The sequence below is a fragment of the Chiloscyllium punctatum genome, chromosome 25 (assembly GCF_047496795.1).
Source record: "Chiloscyllium punctatum isolate Juve2018m chromosome 25, sChiPun1.3, whole genome shotgun sequence".
In the NCBI taxonomy this organism is placed as follows: Eukaryota; Metazoa; Chordata; class Chondrichthyes; order Orectolobiformes; family Hemiscylliidae; genus Chiloscyllium; species Chiloscyllium punctatum.
Window position 1 is genome coordinate 28,713,159 of NC_092763.1, and position 21,873 is coordinate 28,735,031.

The 21,873-nt window shown below is 46.8% G+C and overlaps 1 protein-coding gene across 3 annotated transcripts in view; it reads left to right on the plus strand.

Annotated features, from left to right (window-relative positions):
- Positions 1-21,873, plus strand: part of LOC140495790 (nitric oxide synthase 1-like) — a 108,135-nt gene that overhangs the window by 9,288 nt on the left and 76,974 nt on the right. For all 3 annotated transcript variants that reach the window (XM_072594898.1, XM_072594897.1, XM_072594899.1), the window contains one exon: positions 8,686-8,788. In XM_072594898.1, the coding sequence (XP_072450999.1) occupies positions 8,686-8,788 (103 nt within the window). The remainder of the gene's footprint in view (positions 1-8,685; positions 8,789-21,873) is intronic.

Below are 21,873 nucleotides of genomic sequence, written 5' to 3' on the forward strand. Positions count from 1 at the left end.
ACCTCCCTGTACACTGGAACTACAATTTAGGTTCCCATCCCCCTGCTGCATACATTGCTCTTTTATCTTGTTTCCAGTCTTTTATGTACCACATGGTTTCACATTTGATACCTTGTCTCTACTATTTAGTTCAAAAACCTTTGTATTTCCCTAGTTATGTGATTTGGAAGAATGGCATCAGCATGGTTCAAGTGTAGATTGTCCCAAAGGCATAATACCAAAGGAGTGCTGCTCTGTTAGAGTTTAGTACTGAGTGAGTATTGTACTGTCAGAGGTCACTACTGAGGAAGAACTGTATTATAGAACATAGAACATAGAACATAGAACAATACAGCACAGAACAGGCCCTTCGGCCCACGATGTTGTGCCGCACTTCTATCCTAGATTAAGCACCCATCCATGTACCTATCCAAATGCCACTTAAAGGTCGCCAATGAATCTGACTCTACCACTCCCTCGGGCAGCGCATTCCATGCCCCCACCACTCTCTGGGTAAAGAACCCACCCCTGACATCTCCCCTATACCTTCCACCCTTCACCTTATATTTATGTCCCCTTGTAACACTCTGTTGTACCCGGGGAAAAAGTTTCTGACTGTCTACTCTATCTATTCCTCTGATCATCTTATAAACCTCTATCAAGTCACCCCTCATCCTTCGCCGTTCCAATGAGAAAAGGCCGAGAACTCTCAACCTATCCTCGTACGACCTACTCTCCATTCCAGGCAACATCCTGGTAAATCTTCTCTGCACCCTCTCCAAAGCTTCCACATCTTTCCTAAAGTGAGGCGACCAGAACTGCACACAGTACTCCAAATGTGGCCTAACCAAAGTCCTGTACAGCTGCAACATCACCTCACGACTCTTGAATTCAATCCCTCTGCTAATGAACGATAATACTCCATAGGCCTTCTTACAAACTCTATCCACCTGAGTGGCAACCTTCAAAGATCTATGTACATAGACCCCAAGATCCCTCTGTTCCTCCACCTGACCAAGAACCCTACCATTAACCCTGTATTCCGCATTCTTATTTGTTCTTCCAAAATGGACAACCTCACACTTGGCAGGGTTGAACTCCATCTGCCACTCCTCAGCCCAGCTCTGCATCATATCTAAGTCCCTCTGCAGCCGACAACAGCCCTCCTCACTGTCCACAACTCCACCTATCTTTGTATCATCTGCAAATTTACTGACCCACCCTTCGACTCCCTCCTCTAAGTCATTAATAAAAATTACAAACAGCATTATTGGAGAGTCAAGTACCAAGGCAATGCCACACTGTTTACAGATTATTTGTGATGGAGCACCATGCTGTCAGAGGGACAGAAATGGGAAATTATTGCAGTCAGGGAGGCAGTGGCCTAGTGGTATTATCGCTAGACAATAAATCCAGGAACTCAGCTAATGTTGTGGGACCCAGATTCAAATCGCACTGCAGATGGGAGAGTTTGAATTCAATAAATAATCTTGAATTAAAGGTCTAACAATGGCTTTGAAACCATTATCCACTGTTGGAAAAACCCACCTGATTTACTAATGCCCTTTAGGGAAGGAAATCTGTCATCCTTACCTATGAGACTCCAGACCCACAGCAATGTGGGTGACTTGCCCTCTGGGCAATTAAAGATGAACAATAAATGCTGACTGAGCCAGAGATGTCCACATCCAGTAATGAATAAAACAAACCTGTCAGAGGTTAGAACTGAGGGAGTATTGCACTGTCAGTATGGGTGGAGTGCCACACTGTCAGAGATTCAGTTCAGAAAGTATGATGCACAATCAGAGGGCCAGTATTGATGGTGCCCTTTGGGATTGTCACAGTTAGAGGCAAAACATGTAGCAATGGAAAAAGCCAGCAGGTCACGCAGCATGCGAGGAGCAGGACAGTCGACATTTCAGGCACAAGCCCTTCATCAGGAATAGAGTCATAGAGATGTACAACACAGAAATAGACCCTTCGGTCAAACCTGTCCATGCTGACCATAAGACCATAAGACATAGGAGTGGAAGTAAGGCCATTCGGCCCATCGAGTCCACTCCGCCATTCAATCATGGCTGATGCGCATTTCAGCTCCACTTGCCAGCATTCTCCCCGTAGCCCTTAATTCCTCTAGACAACAAGAACCTATCAATCTCGGCCTTGAAGACATTTAGCGTCCCGGCTTCCACTGCACTCCGTGGCAATGAATTCCACAGGCCCACCACTCTCTGGCTGAAGAAATGTCTCCGCATTTCCGTTCTGAAATGACCCCCTCTAATTCTAAGGCTGTGTCCACGGGTCCTAGTCTCCTCGCCTAACAGAAACAATTTTTTAGCATCCACCTTTTCAAAGCCATGTATTATTTTGTACGTCTCTATTAGATCTCCCCTTAATCTTCTAAACTCCAACGAATACAATCCCAGTATCCCAACCCAGTCTAGCCCCACCTGCCAGCACACGACCCATATCCCTCCAAACCCTTCCTATTCATATACCCATCCTCTTTCCTCTTAAATGTTGCAATTGTACCACCCTCCACCACTTCCTTTGGCAGCTCATTCCATACATGTACCAATACCCTCTGTTTGAGAAAGTTGCCCCATAGGTCTCTTTTATATCTTTCCCCTCGCACTCTAAACCCATGCCCTCTAGTTCTGGACTCCCTGACACCAGGGAAAAGAATTTGCCTATTTATCCTATCCATGCCCCATATAATTTTGTAAATTTCTATAAGGTCACCCCTCAGCCTCCGACGCTCCAGGGAAAACAGCCCCAGCCTGTTTAGCCTCTCCCTACAGCTCAAATCCTCCAACCCTGGCAACATCCTTGTAAATCTTTTCTGAACCCTTTCCTGAAGAAGGGCTTATGCCCAAAATGTCAATTCTGCTTCTTTAATGCTGCCTGACCTGCTGCGCTTTTCCAGCAAAACATTTTTCAGCTCTGATCTCCAGCATCTGCAGTCCTCACTTTCTCCTCCCTGAACCCATTCAAGTTTCACAACATCTTTCCGATAGGAAGGAGACCAGAATTGCATGCAATATTGCAACAGTGGCCTAACCAATGTCCTGTACTGCCACAACGTAACCTCCCAACTCCTGTACTCAATACTCTGACCAATAAAGGAAAGCATACCAAATGCCTTCTTCACTATCCTATCTACCTGCGACTCCACTTTCAAGGAGCTTTGAACCTGCACTCCAAGGTCTCTTTGTTCAGCAACACTCCCTAGGACCTTACCATTAAGTGTATAAATCCTGCTAAGATTTGCTTTCTCAAAGTGCAGTATCTCGCAATTATCTGGATTAAACTCCATCTGCCAATTAGATTAGATTTTAGATTAGATTACATTACATTACAGTGTGGAAACAGGCCCTTCGGCCCAACAAGTCCACACCGACCTGCTGAAGCGCAACCCACCCATACCCCTACATTTACCCCTTACCTAATACTACAGGCAATTTAGTATGGCCAGTTCACCTGACCCTGCACATCTTTGGACTGTGGGAGGAAACCGGAGCACTCGGAGGAAACCCACGCAGACACGGGGAGAATGTGCAAACTCCACACAGTCAGTCGCCTGAGGCGGGAATTGAACCCGGGTCTTTGGCACTGTGAGGCAGCAGTGCTAACCACTGTGTTACCGTGCCGCCCATAGCTATTGGCCCATCTGATCAAGATCCTGTTGTAATCTGAGGTAACCCTCTTCACTGTCCACTACACCTCCAATTTTGGTGTCATCTGCAAGCTTACTAACTGTACCTCTTATGCTCGCATCCAAATCATTTATGCAAATGACAAAAAGTGGCACTCCACTGGTCACAGATCTCCAGTCTGAAAAATAACCCTCCACCACCACAAGGTCTTCTACCTTTGAGCCAATTCTGTTTCCAAATGGCTAGTTCTCCCTGTATTCTCCCTGTGACGCCTAACCTTGCTAATCATGAGGAACCTTGTCGAACGCCTTACTGTAGTCTGTATAGATCACATCTACCACTCTGCCCTCATCAATCATCTTTGTTACTTCATCAAAAAGCTCAATCTAGTTTGTGAGACATGATTTCCCATGCACAATGTTGGGAGGTGTGGGGGGGGGAGGGTACTGGGGTGGGGAGCAGGGGGAAGTGGAAGTGGCCTGAGAAATAAATAGGAGGGTAGGGGTGGAGGGACGTTAGCTACGAAGGCAATAGGTTGATGCAGGTGGGGGGTGATTGTGATTGGTCAGTGGGGAGGGTGGAGCAGTTAGGTTGGAAAGAATATGGACAGGTGGGGCAGGTCAAGACTTTGGTGCCGAATTTGAGGGTTGGATCTGGGGTGATGTGAGGGGAGGGGAGATTTGGAAACTAGTGAAGTTGACATTGATTCCATGTGGTTGAAGGGTCCCAAGGCAGAAGATGAGGTGTTCTTCCTCCAGCTGTCGGCTGGCTTGGATTTGGCGGTGGAGGAGGCCCAGGACTTGCAAGTCCTTGAGGGAGTGGGAGGGGAGTTGAAGTAGTCGACCACAGGGAGGTGGGGTTGTAGGGTGCATGTGTCCCAGAGAGATTGCTGAAAAGATCTGCGAGTTAGCGTTCTGTCTCCCCGATGTAGAGGAGACCACATTGAGAAAACGGACACTGTAGATGAGGTGGGTGGATGTGCAGGAAAATCTCTGCTCGATGTGAAAAGATCCCTTGGGGCCTTTGACAGAGGTGAAGGGAGAGGTGTGGGTATAGGTTTTACACCTCTGGCGGTAACAACAGAAGGGGGCAGGTGTGGAGGCTGGCTTGGTGGGAAATGTGGACCTAATCAGGGAGTCACAGAAGGAATGGTCTCTGTGGAATGCAAATAGGAGTGGGGAGGGAAATATATCTCTGGTGCTGGGGTCTGATTGTAGATGGCAAAAATGGCAGAGCATAATGTGCTATATCTGGATGTTAGTGGGGGAAAGGTGAGGACCAGTGGGGTTTTATCCTTTTTACAGCTGGAGGGGTGAGGTTCAAGGATGGAGGCGCAAGAAGTGGAGGAGGTATGCTGGAGGGCATTGTTGATCACGTCAGGGAGAAAATTGTGGTCCTGGAAATAGAAGGCCCTCTGTGATGTGCTGGAATGGGATTATTCCTCCTGTGAGCAGATACGGTGAAGGCAGAGGAATTGGGAGTAAGGGATCACATTTTTTACAGAAGGGCACTGGGGAGAAGGGTAGTCCAAGTACTGTAGGAATCAATAGATTTGAAGTAGATGTCTGTGTTGAGTCGGTTGCTGGAGATGGAAATGGAGAGGTCGAGGAAGGGGAGAGAGGTGTCCGAGATGGTCCAGGTATGCTTAAGGTTAGGGTGGAAGGTGTTAGTGAAGTTCATGAATTGTTCCCCATCCTTGTGGGAGCATGAGGTGGCAGCAATACAGGCATGAATGCAATGGAGGAATCGGTGGGGGATGTTGCCAGTGTAACTGCGGAAGATAGACTGTTCCACATATCCTCCAAAGAGACAGGTATAGCTGGGGCCCATGCAGGATGACCATAGCTACCCCTTTGGTCTGAAGGAAGTTGGAAGATTCAAAGGAGAAATTGTTGAGGGTGAGGACTACATTTGCCAATTGAAAGAGTATGTCGGTGGAGGGGTACTGGTTGTGTTGGTGGGAGACGGAAAAACAGAGGGTTTGGAGGCTTCACCATGGTTGTTTGATATGTATGGGGACTGGGTATCCATGTTGGGGACCGGAGAAACAAAAGTCATGGAGGAGGTGGAGGGTGTGAGTCGGGTCCTGAATGTATGTGGGAAGTTCCTGGACTAAAGGGGACAGGACAGTGTCAAGATAGGAGGAGATACATTTGGTGGGGCAGGAGTAGGCACAGGTAATAGCTCAGTGAACCTTAAGTTCACCTGGACCATCTTGGATACCTCTCTCCCCTTCCTGGACCTCTCTGCCTCCATCTCTGGCAACTGACTCAACACAGACTTCTATTTCAAAATCACTGACTCCCACAACTACCTGGACTACACTTCCTCACATCCATCTCCTGTAAAGATGCAATCCCTTACTCCCAATGTCTCTGCCATATCTGCTCCCAGGAGGAACAATGCCACTCCACGACATTGCAGATGGCCTCCTATTTCCAGGATGTTATCAACAATGCCCTCCAGTGCAACTCCTCCACTTCTTACACCTCTGCCCTTGAACCCACCCCTCCAACCACAACAAGGAAAGAACCACCCTGGTCCTCAACTTCTACCCCACTAATGTCCAGATACATGCATTATCCACCACTATTTCTGCCACCTACAAACAGACTCCAGCACCAGAAACATATTTCTCTCCTCACCCCAATTTGCATTCAGCAGAGACCACTCCCTCTGTGACTCTCTTGTTACATCCAGGCCCCCCAAGAATCCACCCTCCACACCCAGCACCTTCTTTGCAGCCACAAGAAGAGTAGAACCTGCACTCACACCTCCCCCCTCACTTCCGTCCAAGGCCCCAAAGGATGTTTTCACATCATGCACATCCACCCACCTCATCCACGGTGTCCATTGATCTCAATGTGGTTTCCTCTACAGCGGAGAGACAGAATGCCAACTTGAGGAATGTTTCAGGAAACACCTCTGGTACACACACACAACCTACAACCCCACCACCCTATGACCGACAACTTCAACTCCCCCTCCCACTCCCCTAAGGACATGCAAGTCCTGGACATCCTCTACTGCCAAATCCAAGCCGCCTGACAGCTGGAGTAAGAATGCCTCATCTTGTGACCTTTCAACCCAACGGTATCAATGTCAACTTAGGGCGGCACGATGGCTCAGTGGTTAGCAACTGTTGCCTCACAGCTCCAAGCACCCTGGTTTAATCCCAGACTCGGGTGACTGTGCAGATTCTGGTGGTTCTGTTTTCCTCCCACAGTCTAAAGATGTGCAGGTTAGGTGAATAGGTCAAGCAAAATTGCCCATAGTGTTCAGGGATGTGTAGGTTAGGTGCATTAGTCAGGGGTAAATATAGAGTAATAGGGTAAAAGAAATGGGTCTGGGTGGGTTACTCTTTGGAGAGTCAGTGAGGACCTGCTGGGCCAAATTACCAATTTCCACACTGTACGTATTCTGATACGCTAGTTTCCAAATCTCCCCTCCCTCTCATCTCATTCCAGATCCAACTCTCCAACTCAACACCACCCTTTTGACCTGCCCCACATGTCCATCTTCCTTCCCACCTACCACATTCACCTTTGCCACTGACCTATCACAATCACCCCCACCTACCTCCAGCAACCTTCCTTCCACCTCCACCCTCCTATTTATTTCTCAGTCCCTGGCCCGAAACATTGACAGCTCCTCGGATGGGCAATTTCCAGCACCACACTTAGGGGTGGCATGGTGGCTCAGTGGTTAGCACTGCTATCTCGCAGCGCCAGGGGCCCAGATGTGATTCCTGCCTTGGGCGACTGTCTGTGTGGAGTTTGCACATTCGCCCTGTGTCTGCGTGGGTTTCCTCCAGGAGCTCTGGTTTCCGTCCACAGACCAAAGGTGTGCAGGTCAGGTGAATTGGCCATGCTAAATTGCCCATAGTGTTCAGGGATGTGTGGGTTAGGTGCATTAGTCAGGGGTAAATATAGGGAAATGGGTTGGGTGGGTTACTCTTTGGAAGGTCAGTGTGGACTTGTTGTGGCTGAAAGGCCTGTTTCCACTCTGTATAGATTGTATGATTATATAATGATACTTTTCAACTCTGACTTTCCAGCATCTACAGTCTTCACTTTCTCTCAAATGTTGCAGTTAACCTACACACAGCAAAATTCTTTAAAAAATGCCTCAGGGAAGACCTGTTCAATCTGAGCCTTTCTCTTGTCACTGTCCATCAGTCTGCTCTGACAAGCATACCTGCTTATCTCCTGTGCTCAGTAACTCTGGTGATATCGTTTCAGTTTGTGGAGAGACTCCACATGCTGTGATATCCTGTGCTTTTGCTAATTTAATCTCGCATAACAGTTTTCCCATCTCCAAACTTCCTGTTTGAAATATTTCAATGACTGGGATGATGGTTTCCTGTCATGGGTCAAATTACACGTAGACCTGAAACAAAATATGCCTGTTGTCCAGCTAATTCAGAACATACTCTGGTGATCTGAACAAATATGAAGGGAAACAGAGGGAAGGAAGAGAGTAAACCTTTACTGCCTGTGAGGCTAAGGACTCAGAAATTAAAAATTCAAGCTGGCAATTTCAGGAGTAAAATTCAGAAATATTACCACATGCAAGGAGTTGGGATCTGTGTCCTGCAGTGGTGAGAGGTTACCTCACTCCTGAGCCTGATGGAAGTGGATACAGACTGCCCTCCAATTAGACGCATCATTGTGTGTGGGGTAATAGCAGGGGACATTAGTGAAACAGGGAGGGAGAGAGAAGACAAAGTAACAATACCAAAGTCAAAGGAACTGAATTGGATGAACAGAAAGATAAGCAAAGAGTGAGGAAATGAATAGAGACTCAAATATACAAATGTAGTGACAGACTGAATGAAGGGAGGTGGTCAAGGCAAAATCAATGATATTAAAGAGAGAAAGAGAGAGAGAAATGAACAGCAAAAAAAAAGCAACACTGTCCCCTCAAACACTCCCAGGACAGGTACAACATGGGGTTCGATGCAGAGTAAAGTAAAATGATGTGTTTCTTGATCCTCTGCTGCTGCAGCTTTTGCCTCCTATTGATTTGATCCCTTTCTGTTTGCTCACAGTGTGTCCCATGGGATCATTTTCCAGAAACCTAAATACGTGCGATTGAAGAATTGGCAGAGTGGGAACATCTTCTACGACACTCTCTACCAGCAGGCACACAAGGTTTGATATAGTTTGTATTGTTTCAGGGGAAGGGGAAGGGATCAGTGTGATGTATTGCCCCAGTGAAGGGACAAAAGAGGTCAACAACATTGGTCAGTGAGGCAGGCAGTGTTTTATGATACCTCATCAAAGAAAGAGCTCAGTGTAATTAGTGTATTTTCCAAATGATGATCAACTGGAATCTATAGATGACCTGAATGATCTCTGGATCCTGGGTTTGTCAGTTCATCATTACAAACAGCTCCAGAAGCCACTGAGCCAGAGAAAATCCACTGCACAAACAGAGGCAATTCTGCCCATTGTGGCTAAGTTATCTGACAAACAGGCTATCCAGCATCACCCTACTGCTCTGATATTGGTCCATGTGACAGCAAGTTTCAGGTCTCAGCTGCACATCCAGACCCTCGTTGATGAGTCACGCCTCTTCTGCATCTTCCATACTTTCAAACATTAACTTCCAGAGCCCTACCACCCTCTGGGTGAAAATGAAAGCAAGTGTAAGAGGCAATGGATCCATATAAAATTAGATCTACAAGTTCACATACAATGCAAAAATTGGTCGGTATACCTAAAGCAGGTGGACCGTAGCAGTTCAAGAAGGCAGCTCACAACCACTTTTTAAAGGGCGACTAGGGGCAGGCAAGAAATGCTGACCAGCCGGTCATGTTCCTTGTGCTTTGAAAGTCAGCAACAATGCTTGGTCATATGTCCTGCATGTAACAATCCTGCTCAAGATGGGATGTCCACCACCATTTAACAGGACGTCTGGCCTCTGAGGCTACTGGGCAATCAAAAGACTACTGATCATTTGTCCAGACAGTTCCTCTGGGAACTGTGGCCATTCCTGGATTTGCAAGCACCCAACCACCTTCCCAAAATCATGCAAAACCTAACCCCAATCAAGCCTACACCATGTCTACCCAGGTGCCCAATCTAGCCCTGTACCACCCAATAAATATTCCAACTTTCCCCCACCCACAATCCTGTACCCTAAACCTATGCCTGCTCATCCACTTAAATCGCTTCTCTGTGCCTCTGCCCTTATCCAATTCCCCAACAAAACCCAATCCAAAATTAATCAAATATCCTAAACTCAACCAAAAATCCCCACTGTGCTCAACCAAATTAATCTCCATCTTCCCCTCTTCTCCAGTGTCATGCCTTGACTCTTTCCTCAGAATTTGAAGGTTGTGGATTCTATTGATGATGTCGGCATGGATTCAAATTTTGCTCAATTTGAAGGAAGGATGAATGACAATAGGGCATGGGGTAAGCTAAGGGGCAAAAGATTTAGATGAGATGTGAAGAGAAACCTTTTCAGAGTGTGTTGGGAATCTGGAACTGTTTGCCTGTAAAGGTGGGAGAGAGGTGGGAGTACTCATAATTTAATAAAGATTTAGATGTGCAATGACTGTGGTAAGGCATACAATGCTATGGAGAAAGTGAGGACTGCAGATGCTAGAGGGTCAGAGTCAAAATGTGTGGCACTGGAAAAGCACAGCAGGTCAGACAGCATCCGAGGAGCAGGAGAGTCAATATTTCTGGCAGAAGCCCTTCATCAGGAACATGAGGAGTGCAGAAGGGGGCTGAGAAATAAATAGGAGGGTGGAGGTGGGGGTGGGGCAAACGTAGCTGGAAAGGCAATAGGTGGATGCAGGTGGGGTGTGATTGTGATAGGTCGATGGAAAGGGTGGAGCAGATAGGTGGGAAGGAAGATTGACAGGTGGGGCAGGTCAAGAGAGCGGTGCCGTGTTGGAGGGTTTGATCTCCAATGTGGTGTGGGGAGGGAGATTTGGAAACTAGTGAGGTTGACATTGATGCCATGTGGTTGAGGCGGAAGATGAGGTGTTCTTCCTTCAATCATTGGGTAGTATGGATTTGATGGTGGAGGAGACCCAGGACTTGCATGTCCTTGGGGGATTGGAGGGGGAGTTGAAGTAGTCGGCCACAGGGCGGTGGGGTTGTAAGGTGTGTGTGTCCCGGAGCTATTCCCTGAAATGCTCTGCAAGTTGCCATTCTGTCTCCCTGATATAGAGAAGACCACATTGAGAGTAACAGACACAATAGATGAAATGGGTGGATGTGCAAGAAAACCTCTGTCAAATATGAAAAGATCCTTTGGGGTCTTGGATGGAGGTGAGGGGGAAGGTGGGCACAGGTTTTACACCTTTTGTGGTGGCAACGGAAGGTGGTTTGGTGCGACATGGACCTAACGAGGGAGTTGCGGAGGGAATGGTCTCTGTGAAGTACAGATCAGGGTGGGGAGGGAAATATATCTCTGGTGGGATCTGATTGTAGGTGGCTGAAATGGCGGAGGATAATGTGTTGTATCCAGAGATTAGGTGGGTAGAAGGTAAGGACTGGGGCATTCTATCCTTGTTGTAGTTGGATGGGTGGGGTTCAAGGGTGGAAGTACAGGAAGTGAAGGAGATGGGTTGGAGGGCATTGTTGATCACGTGGTGGGGGAATTTGTGTTTCTTTAAATAGGAGGGCACGTGGAATGTCCTGGAGTGGAGTTGTTCCTCCTGGAAGTAGATACAGCAGTGACAGAGGAATTGGGAGCAAGAGATCACATTTTCAAAGGCATTGGGGGAGGGGGTGGTGGGAGTAGGAGGAACTCTAGTCCAGGTAGCTGTGGGAGTCAGTGGGTTTGAAATAGATGTCCATGATGAGTTGGTCACGGGGGATGGACATGAGTCAGAGGTAAATATAGCGTAGGGGAAATGGGTCTGGGTGAGTTACTCGTTGCAAAGTCGGTGTGAACTTGTTGGGCCAAATGGCCTGTTTCCATACTTTAGGGAATCTAATCTAATCTAATCTAATGGAGAGGTCCAGGAAGGGGATGGAGGTGTCCGAGATGGCCCAGGTGAACTTAAGGTCAGGGTGGAAGGTGTTGGTGAAGTTGATGAACTATTCAACATTCTCATGGGAGCACAAGGTGGTGCCGATACAGTCATCAATGTTGCAGAAGAAAAGATGGGGGATGGTGCTGGTGTAACTGTAGAGGATGAACTTTAACCACATGGGATCAACATCGAACACACTAGTTTTGGAATCTCCCCTCCCCCACCTTATCCCAAACCTAACTCTCTAACTTGACACCGTCCTCCCCCTCTACCTGTTCATCTCCCCCCACCCCATCCCATCTGTTCCACATTCTCCACTGACTTATCACAATTACCCCCACCTGTATCCACCTATTTCTTCTCAGCTACCTTCCCCCAGCCCTAACCCCACCCTCCTATTTATCTCTTAGCTGACTTCCACCACCAACCCTCTCCCGCCAACCCCCGCCCCACACCACATTCCTGATGAAGAGCTTATGCCAGAACCTTCAACTCTCCTGCATCTGGGATACCAGACTCTGGGCCAAATGCTGGAAAATAAAATTAGACTAGTTTGCTGTTTTTGACTGGCACAGATATAATAGACCAAAGAGCCTGTTTCTTTGCTGTAGCTAGCTATGACTCTGTGACTCATTCAGAGACCAGAACAGACAGGTTTGGCCAAATGATCATATTGTAACAATATTGTGATTCTGTTAAACTGAGTCACACAGAATGAATGTGCAGGAACTGTGAGACAATACACCATTGATGCCATAAAGTACAAGGTTTTATATAAACCAGGAAAGCTGCCTTAATATTTTGAATATTTCCAGTATTGTGAAAGAGAGTTTCATGTATTAGTTTCAAAGTTTTACAGTGTTTCACACCCAAGAGTTGTATTTATGGGGCACAGTTGAACTATCAGATTACAGGAACTGGTATTGAGACACACACAGGCTGCACAGGAGCTCAGAGCAAGACACGCAAATGGGCATTTAAAAACTGATAAAGATATCTTCAGGCTGCCAAGAACTGACAACGAGGCACACACATTAACTGTATAAGAGCTGACACTGAGACACTTGCAGAGTATGCAGGAGGCAACATTGAGACACAAACTTGGGCTGTACAGTTGCTTTCACTGAACATAATTTGAGCCACACAAGAGCAGAAGCTAAGAGGCAGAGCTGATTGTCACCTGATCACCTGATGAAGGAGCGTCGCTCCGAAAGCTAGTGTGCTTCCAATTAAACCTGTTGGACTATAACCTGGTGTTGTGTGATTTTTAACTTTGGACTGTATGGGAATTGATACTGAGACACTCGTGGGCTGTACAGGAGCTAACATTGAAACACGTGTGCATGCACCAGACAGCAGCTAAAGCTGAGACACACGTGAACTACACAGGAGTTATTCCTGAGACTTGTGTAACATACAGGTTTTAACACTGAGACGATGAACCTTTGTTTGTGCTGGCTGCAAAATGTGGTTCAAACCAGGAAGTTGAATGCTCCTATGCCTCTGACAAATCTTATTTGGGAATTGCCCAGATTTGCAATTATAAGAAAATGAGTTATTAGATCACCAAAAAGCATTAGGTTATTGTTTTGGGGGGAGGATATTCTTAGATTAGATTCTTAGATTACTTACAGTGTGGAAACAGGCCCTTCGGCCCAACAAGTCCACACCGACCCGGCGAAGCGCACCCACCCAGACCAATTCCCCTACATTTACCCCTGCACCTAACGCTACGGGCAATTTAGCATGGCCAACTCACCTAACCTGCAATTTTTGGACTGTGGGAGGAAACCGGCGGAAACCCACGCAGACACGAGGCAAATGTGCAAACTCCGCCTGAGGCGGAAATTGACTCCGGGCCTCTGGCACTGTGATGCAGCAGTGTTAACCACTGTGCCACCCAGAAATTTCATCAAAAAACTTAATGCCAATTGATTTTCCTCCACGCCCTGCAATTAAGCCCATGGAATCCTTGTTTGTTGCCTGCTGCTTTGCTTTCAGCTCTGTTTAACTCTGTAACTACAGAGAATTACACACAAGCTTAGGCGGGGTCAGCCAATAGTGACTAGAGAGTCCACTCCTAGTCACCCGACATTGAAAGGTAATTTTCTTAGAGAGAGGTGCCCATGACCAACTCTCTGTAGGTCAGGTTTGGGCAACCTGTCCTTTCATCTGAACAGTCATAGAGACATACAGCATTGAAACAGGCCCTTCAGCCCACTAACAAACACCAAACTACACTAACCCCATTGACGTGTTCCATTGCTTACTATGCCCTGGCATTTTACGTACTCATCCAGATGCTTCTTAAGTGTTGTGAGAGTACTTCCCTCTGCCACCCTCCTTCTATATATCTACATACTTGGGGTGAAAAAAGTTTCTCAATCTCCTGTAAACCACTTACTACTCACCTTAAACTTATTCCCTCTGGTCTGAGAGACACCTGGAAGAGATTCTCCCAAGGTATCTGTCTATGCCTGATGTAATTTTGTATGCTGAAAACAGATCCCCATTCAGCCTCCTCTGTTCCAAGGAAACCCAGCCTATCCAATTTCTCCTCAGAACTGAGGCTTTCCATCCCAGGCAGCATCTGTGATGGTGTTGGAGATGCTATTCCCAATCCAGACTAACTGAGGTCCCCCAGTCAGGAAGTCCAGGATCCAGTTACACAGGGAGGTATTTAGGCACAGCAGACTCAGCTTTCCAATCAGGTGCTGAGGAATGATGGTGTTTAATGCAAAACTATTGGTCAGAGCACTGAGTATAGGAGTTGGGAGGTCATGATGCAGCTGTATAGGACATTGGTTAGGCCACTTTTGGAATATTATGTGCATTCTGGTCTCCTTCCTGAAGGAAGGATGTTGTGAAACTTGAAAGGGTTTAGAAAAGGTTTACAAGGATGTTGTTAGGGCTGAAAGGTTTGAGCTATAGGGAGAGGCTGAATAGGATCTTTTCCCTGTGGCGTCAGAGACTGAGGGGTGACCTTAGGGAGATTTATAAAATCATGAGGGGCATGGATAGCGTAAATAGACAGGGTATTTTCCCTGGGGAGTCCAGAACTAGAGGGCATAGATTTAGGGTGAGAATGGAAAGATTTAAAATGGACCTAATTGGCAACCTTTTCATACAATGGGTGATGCATGTATGGAATAAGCTGCCAAAGGAAGTGATGGAGGCTGATACTATTACAAACTTTAAAAGACATCTGGATGGGTTTATGAATAGGAAGGATTTAGAGGGATATGGGCCAAGCGCTGACAAATGGGACTCAATTAAATTTAGGATGTCTGGTGGGCATAGAAGAGTTGGATCAAAGTGTCTGTTTCTGTGCTGTACATCTCTATGACTTTAATAAGTGACACAGTCATTTGCTGGCTCATTTTCAAGAACAATGCCTGAAACAGTCAGAATTAACCTGCCTGGTTTACATTTCAAGAAAGTTTGTTAACTATCAGTCCACTCTCTGTGGTGATGTCTTTAACAATCAGATCTCACTTAACAACCAATCAAGTTGGTTCATATGGTATAAAGGTTAGTTTTTCCTTGTTAATTGGTATTCTTGTGAATAATGTATAGTTAGGGGCACAGATAGGTATGTATATGGTCACAGGCGAGACTCCAGGATAGTGTGTTGCCTCCCTGGTGCCAGACTCAAGGCTGTATCTGAGTGGGCACAGGATATTCTCAATACGTACCTGGCAGGGGAGACTCCTTGATGGAGAACCACTATTACTGGAAGATCCTGAGTTTGTCGATGGATTGTGAACCAAACCTAGAAGATCGTTGGTTGAGCTCATTTGTATGTACCAGATATCTTTATGCTGGCTTTAGCCTAACACCAATTCAGTGACCATGGCCTCTGTTAGTGCCTGCACTCCAGACCAGGGGGTCCGCAGTACAGACAGGGTGACTATGAAGAAGATGGAGGAAGGATCGCAGATTGACTGGACCTTCTTTCTGAGGGAGAGTCCTCCTGGATTGCTGCAGGTTCCAAGCGGCAGTTATTTTCTGGCGACAGGACTTCCCCAGTGTAAGCTGCTTCCATGTGATCTTCATGAACGTGAAGCAATGTGAGTGTCTCCTGAAAGTATTTGAGGAGAAAGGAAGTGAGGGCCCCCTCTCCATCCTGTCTGTGGCACCAATTGCTCATTCTTCCTGCACAGAGGAGCTGGCTTGTTGCAATTCATATCCCAGCAGTAGATGTCCTGACCTTCCTAGGAATTTATGTCCAACTAGAAGGAGGAAGCACAGACATGGTGAACCCCTTCAGAATCTGAACCACCAAGCGGCTGATCAAGGTGACCCTGAAAATGGATGCCAATGGGAACATCCTCCAGTCAGCCCCCGCCAGGCTTCACGATCGGTGGGAGATGAGGCTACCTGACATCCACGGGGCAGCCGAGAGTGTGCCAAACCTCCATGAGGTCAGGGCATATAGCAGTGGACTGCATAGTGACCCTCTGCAGGAACTGCAAACAGGAAGGGAACCTCAGTAAGGACTGCAAGAGGTCCAAGGCTCCCGAAGAAGGGGGAGGGGCATATAAGCCCAGATGACCAGAAGTGGCAATGCAAGCCATGGAGTCCCAAGGTCAGTAAGGTGCCACCCCCTAACAAGAAAACTGAAACAAGGTGCACCAGATGAGGGACAGGCCAGAAAGGGGAAAAAGGTTTTGCACTTCTCTGTCAGATGTCGTGCGCCCACACCTCCCCCCTTTCCCTTCGACCAAGGTCCCAAAGGATCCTTCCACATCCAACAGAAATTTACCTGTACTTCCACCAATGTCATCTACTGTATCCGTGCACACAATGTGGCCTCCTCTACATCGGGGAGACAGGACGCCAATGTGCGGATCGTTTCAAAGAACATCTCTGGAACACCCTCACCAACCAATCCCACCGCCCTGTGGCTGGACACTTCAACTCCCCCTCCCATTCCACCATGGACATGCAGATCCTGGACCTCCTCCATCGCCAAACCCTAACCTCCCGACACCTGGAGGAAGAATGCCTCATCTTCCTCCTTGGGGCCCTGTAACCACACAGGATTAATGTGGATTTCACCGGTTTCATCATTTCCCCTCCCCCCATCTTATCTCAATCCCAAGCCTCCAACTTGGCGCAACCCTCTTGAGTGTCTTTCCCATCTATCTGCTCCACTCCCCTCTCTGACCCGTCATATTCTCCCCTGCCTTCATCTACTTATTGCACTCTCAGCTATCTTCCCTCAGCCCCACCTCCCTCCCATTTATCTCTCAGCCCTTGGCCCACAAGCCTCCTTGCTGATGAAGGGCCTATGCCTGAAACATTGATTCTCCTGCTCCTTGGATACTGCCTGACCAGCTATGCTTTTCTAGCACTGCACTCTCAATATCAGACAGTACGTACAGAAATGCTCCCTGAGACTATTTAATGGGTACACCCTGGCAAGGAGTGAGTGGCTGGTTTTTCTGCAGCAGCTCCCCCTCCTGTCAAAACGCTCCAGACCATCCATTCACATTGATGATACAGTTGAAGTCTCTAGTCAGAATAACCTGCCTGGATGAAACCAGCAGCAGGGGGAGCTGTTGGCTACGTCCAGGCAGGTTATTCTGGCCAGAGACTTCAACTGCATCATCAATGAGAACAGATGAGCTGGAGGGGCTGGAGCGAACCGGACACCATGTCTTGATTCCCGATGGAAACAGTTAAAATCGCCAAGCTGTACGTTGCCTTCAGCACCTCTGCAGATTAGCGCAGCATAGATACACCTGGCTGGGGCCAGACGGGTGTACCCAGTCTGTTTCCTGTTTACGTAATACACATTCAAACCAGTGTCCTCCTCTGACCACTGCTTCCTGTTGGCTGACTCACGCCTACAGGACAACTTGACAAGGGAATGTGGAAGCTGAACGTGAAACTGTTCACTGCAGAAACCATTCAGGAGCTCAAAAAGGATTATACTGGTTGGAGAACTGTGAATCCCCTCTTTCAGTGTCCAGCAGACTCGTGAGATGCAATCATGGGAACATCAAGAGGTTCTTTATCTTCAGCAGTGTTCAGAAGATGAGAAAGTGGTGGGGAAAATTGTCCAAACGCCAGAAAATCATGTCATTTTTCCTACTCGTGCTGCAGGAGATTGGGTCAATGTCACAGAGAATTTTCAGGAGGTGAAGAGCCAGCAAGCCTCGCTCTTTGCCTCAGAGGCTTCCAAGATAATCTTTTGGTGCTGGGTCTGAACCGTTGAGCCAATTGAGGCGTCCTCACATTTCATCTTCGAGAAAATGCACAGGGAGAGCTCAGCAGTCTGAAGGAAGAAGATAGCTCAGTAACATTGTCTCAGCCTGAAGTGCTGAGGATCAGCAAATTCTTTGATGCCAGTCTATATGGCATGAAGCCCCCAGACAGCGCGGCCTCCCAGTCATCCCTGTCCTCCCTCCTGGAGATCGTACATTTGGGAGAGGCTGGACCAGCCTCTGATGAGGTTGATGAAGGCCTTCGAGTCTTTAGAAAAGAATAAAACTCCTGGAAGGAGCAGCTTACCAGCCAAGTTGTATTTGACTCTGTGGATCATGATTGTCCAGGACCTACTGGAGGTGTATGAAAGTATGCTTCTTTCAGGTACCTTGTGCTGATCCATTAGGAAAAGTATCACCACACTTATCTTCAAGCGGAAGGGGGAGAGAGAGGAAATTAGAAACTGGTAACTAATCTCATTGATGACTGCAGACTACAAAATCCAATCTAAGGTCACCTCCAGTGTCAGGTCTGCTCTGGGGTCCATTATTCACCCCAACCAAATCTATTCTGTACCAGGCAGGATGAGCTCTAAGAGCCTCCACTCCTCAAAGATATGATCACCTCCATGCAGCACAGAGGGGTGGGCACCTGCCTTATCAGCCTGGACCAGGAGAAGGCCTTTGACAGGCAATCGCACATGTACATGTGGGACGAGCTGTCCAAAGTGGTCTTTGGTGAGGGAATCTGTACATCATTCGTGCAGCCTGAATTAATAGATGGGAATCAGAAAGATTACTGATCAGATCTGGCGTCAGGCAGGGCTGCTCACTCTCTCCTGCCTTGTGTGTTGTACAGAGCCCTTTGCTGAATCTATCGGGAAAGATGCGGGCCTGAGAGGGGTTGCTATTCAAGGCAATGGAGACCTGCAGGTCAAACTACCATCTATATGTGGATGATGTTTCCGTTTTCTGCTCAGATCTGCGGTCCATATGCGGACAGTTCAAACTGGCCCTTGGGAGCCAGGTAAATTGAGGCAAGAGCGAGACCATATTCTTTAGGAACTGACTGACCGTTCCTTCATCCCCTTCACTGTCAGAACAGATTACCTGTTGGGAATGTGGTTCGGAGAGATATGCAAAACCTTGGGATGAGCACATTGCTAAAGTGAAGCAAAATCTGGTCTTTTGACAGCACCACTCCCTCTCCATTGCGGGTAAAACCCTGGTCATTGGGTGTGACATACTCTCTGTGGTGCAGGTCTGGCCCATCCCCCAAACTGTGTTGTTTCAGTCACCCAAGCCATTTTCTATTTTATCTGGAGGTCTAAAATGGATGTTGACTGGACTCAATGCACAGAATGCTTGATCTGGAGAGGGCAAGGTGAAGTATGCACTTACCTTGTTGACCACCTGTGTGTGACTGCATCAATCTGGGGGTAGACCTCAGTATACAAAAATGAAGTGTCAATACATACTGAAGTTCTACCTGTTCCCAGTGTTGGAAAGGACGGAACTGGCCTTGTTGCAATGGAATGCTCTCAGTAGCTGAACCATTCCATATCACCCATCCTTTGTAGAGAAATTTGGGAAGAAAAACACCTTTGATCACAAGTCCATCAGGAAGTGGTCAGAATGTAGTGTCCTTGAGACTCTGAAGTAAAAGGGGAGGGTGGATCTTACTACATGGTTCCCTGAGCAGACTGTCAAAGTCATTTGGCAAAATGTCTCTTCACCAGAACTTTCTAAAAAGCACCAAGACATTGTTTGGCTGGTGGTGAGCATTTGGTGACCTGTAAGATCCTTCATTTAAGCCTGTTTGGTCTGTGCCACTGCACACAGCCCTTGAAGTAGCTGTGGGAGAGTTGAGCCTGTCATATATTGCAAAGGAAGTTTGAAGAAAGGTGTAATGGTTTTTGTTGAGGTTTGTCCCGAGCAGCTCTGTGCTATACAAACTGTTCCCTAGGATGCATTACGAGACTAACACCAGCTGCACCTGGAGGATCATCAACTTGGTGAAAGATGCTCTGAAACCTGCTGATCTTCCAGACCAAGGAGTTGACCTCAACCTAGTGTTGTAGACTGGCACATTCCAAGGTCCAGGACTATGTGCTGAACGACGTACTAAAACTTGGGCAGCTACAGCTAAGGTGTAGTGCAGAAAGACCATTGTCTGACGTCTTTCTACTGAAGTTAAATTGAGTCTGTTCAGTCATTGGACCTTGTTGTGCCTCAATGTATAAATATAATCTTGTATGGACAAGATATGCCTTTGGTTCGCCATGCTCTGAAAGCTCATGATTGTAAACAAACCTGATGGACTATAACCAGATGTTGTGTGACTTCTGACTTTGTCCAGCCCTGCCCAACACTGGCATCTCCACATTTTGGTTTGCTGGGATAGAGTGAAACTCATATATTTATTTGTTTACTTATAGGGTCATAGAGATGTACAGCATAGAAACAGACCCTTTGGTCCAACCCGTCCATGCCGACCAGATATCCCAATCCAACCTAGTCCCACCTGCCAGCACCCGGCCCATATCCCTCTAAACCCTTCCTATTCATATACCCATCCAAATGGCTCTTAAATGTTGCAGTTGTACCAGCCTCCACCAATTCCTCTGGCAGCTCCATACATGTACCACCCTCTGCCTGAAAAAGTTGCCCCTTAGGTCTCTTTTACATCTTTCCCCTCTCACCCTAAACCTATGCCGTCTAGTTCTGTATAAGCTCGGGAACAGGAAGGGTACAATCATTTTGACAGGATTGTACTGCAAGCCTCCCAACAACTGGCAAGTGATAGAGAACAGATATGTAGACAGATTATGGAAAATGTAAAAACAGTGTTGATGTGATGGTCTATACTTTGGAGAGTGTAGTCAGTCCCTACACTGATTAAGTCTTGTTTAGTGCAAGACCTTGGATGAGGGACAATTTGTTAGGTGTGTCCAGGACGTTTTTTTTGAAACAAAACGCAAGTAGTCTAACAAGGGAGGGGGCCATTCTAGACCTAGAATTGGGGAATGAGTCCAGCCATGTGCTCAAAATTTCAGTGGGGGAGGAACAGTGAATATAATTCTGTAAATTTTAAGTTACTTATGGAAAAGGATAAGAGTAGTCCTCGGGTGGAAGTTGGCGGATAGCTAGTTACAATAATATGAGAAGGAAACTGGGAAATATAGATTTGGAGTAGCTGTATGAGGGTAAATTCACATCTGCCATGTAGGAATCTTTTGTAGGCCAATTCTTTAGCATGTTCCTGTGAAAATGGAAGATAACAATGGCAAGATTCAGGAAACTTTGATGAAAAGAAATTAAGATCTTAATCAAAAATAAACAGGAAGCATACATAAGGTTTAAGAAACTGAAGACAGACCAGAGCCCTCAAAAAATACAAGGTAGCAGGAAAGAAATCAAACAAGGAATTTGAAGATCTTAAAGGGGCTATGGTAAATAGGATTATGGAAAATCCCAGATTAGAGACAACAAAAGTGCAGATGCTGGAATCCAAAGTAGACAAACAGGAAGAACACAACAAGCCAGGCAACATCAGAAGTCTGAAGAAGGGTTATACCCAAAACGGTGACTTCCCTACCTCCTGATGCTGCTTGGCTTGCTGTGTTCATCCAGCTTCCTGTTTGTCTACTGTGGGAAAACCCAAGCCATTTTACACATACAAGAGGGAGCAAGCAGGTAGTTAAAAAAAGGATACGTCGATTCAAGGACAAAGGATGGAATTTAATATGTGGATCTAGAAGAAGTGGATGCGGTCGTTAATTAATTATTTGCATTGGTATTCATGAAGGAGACTGGACATGGTGGATGGTGAGTCTTGGGAGAGATATGTTAATATATTATTGGGCACATCAATATATAAGAGAAGGAGGTATAGTGTTTTAAATAACATTAAGGTAAATAAATCCTCAGGACCTGATGGGATCTATCCCAGAATACTGAGGGAGGCAGATGGCGTCTGGGGCCTTGTACAAAATCTTTATATCTGCTTTATAAAGGTCAGAGAGGA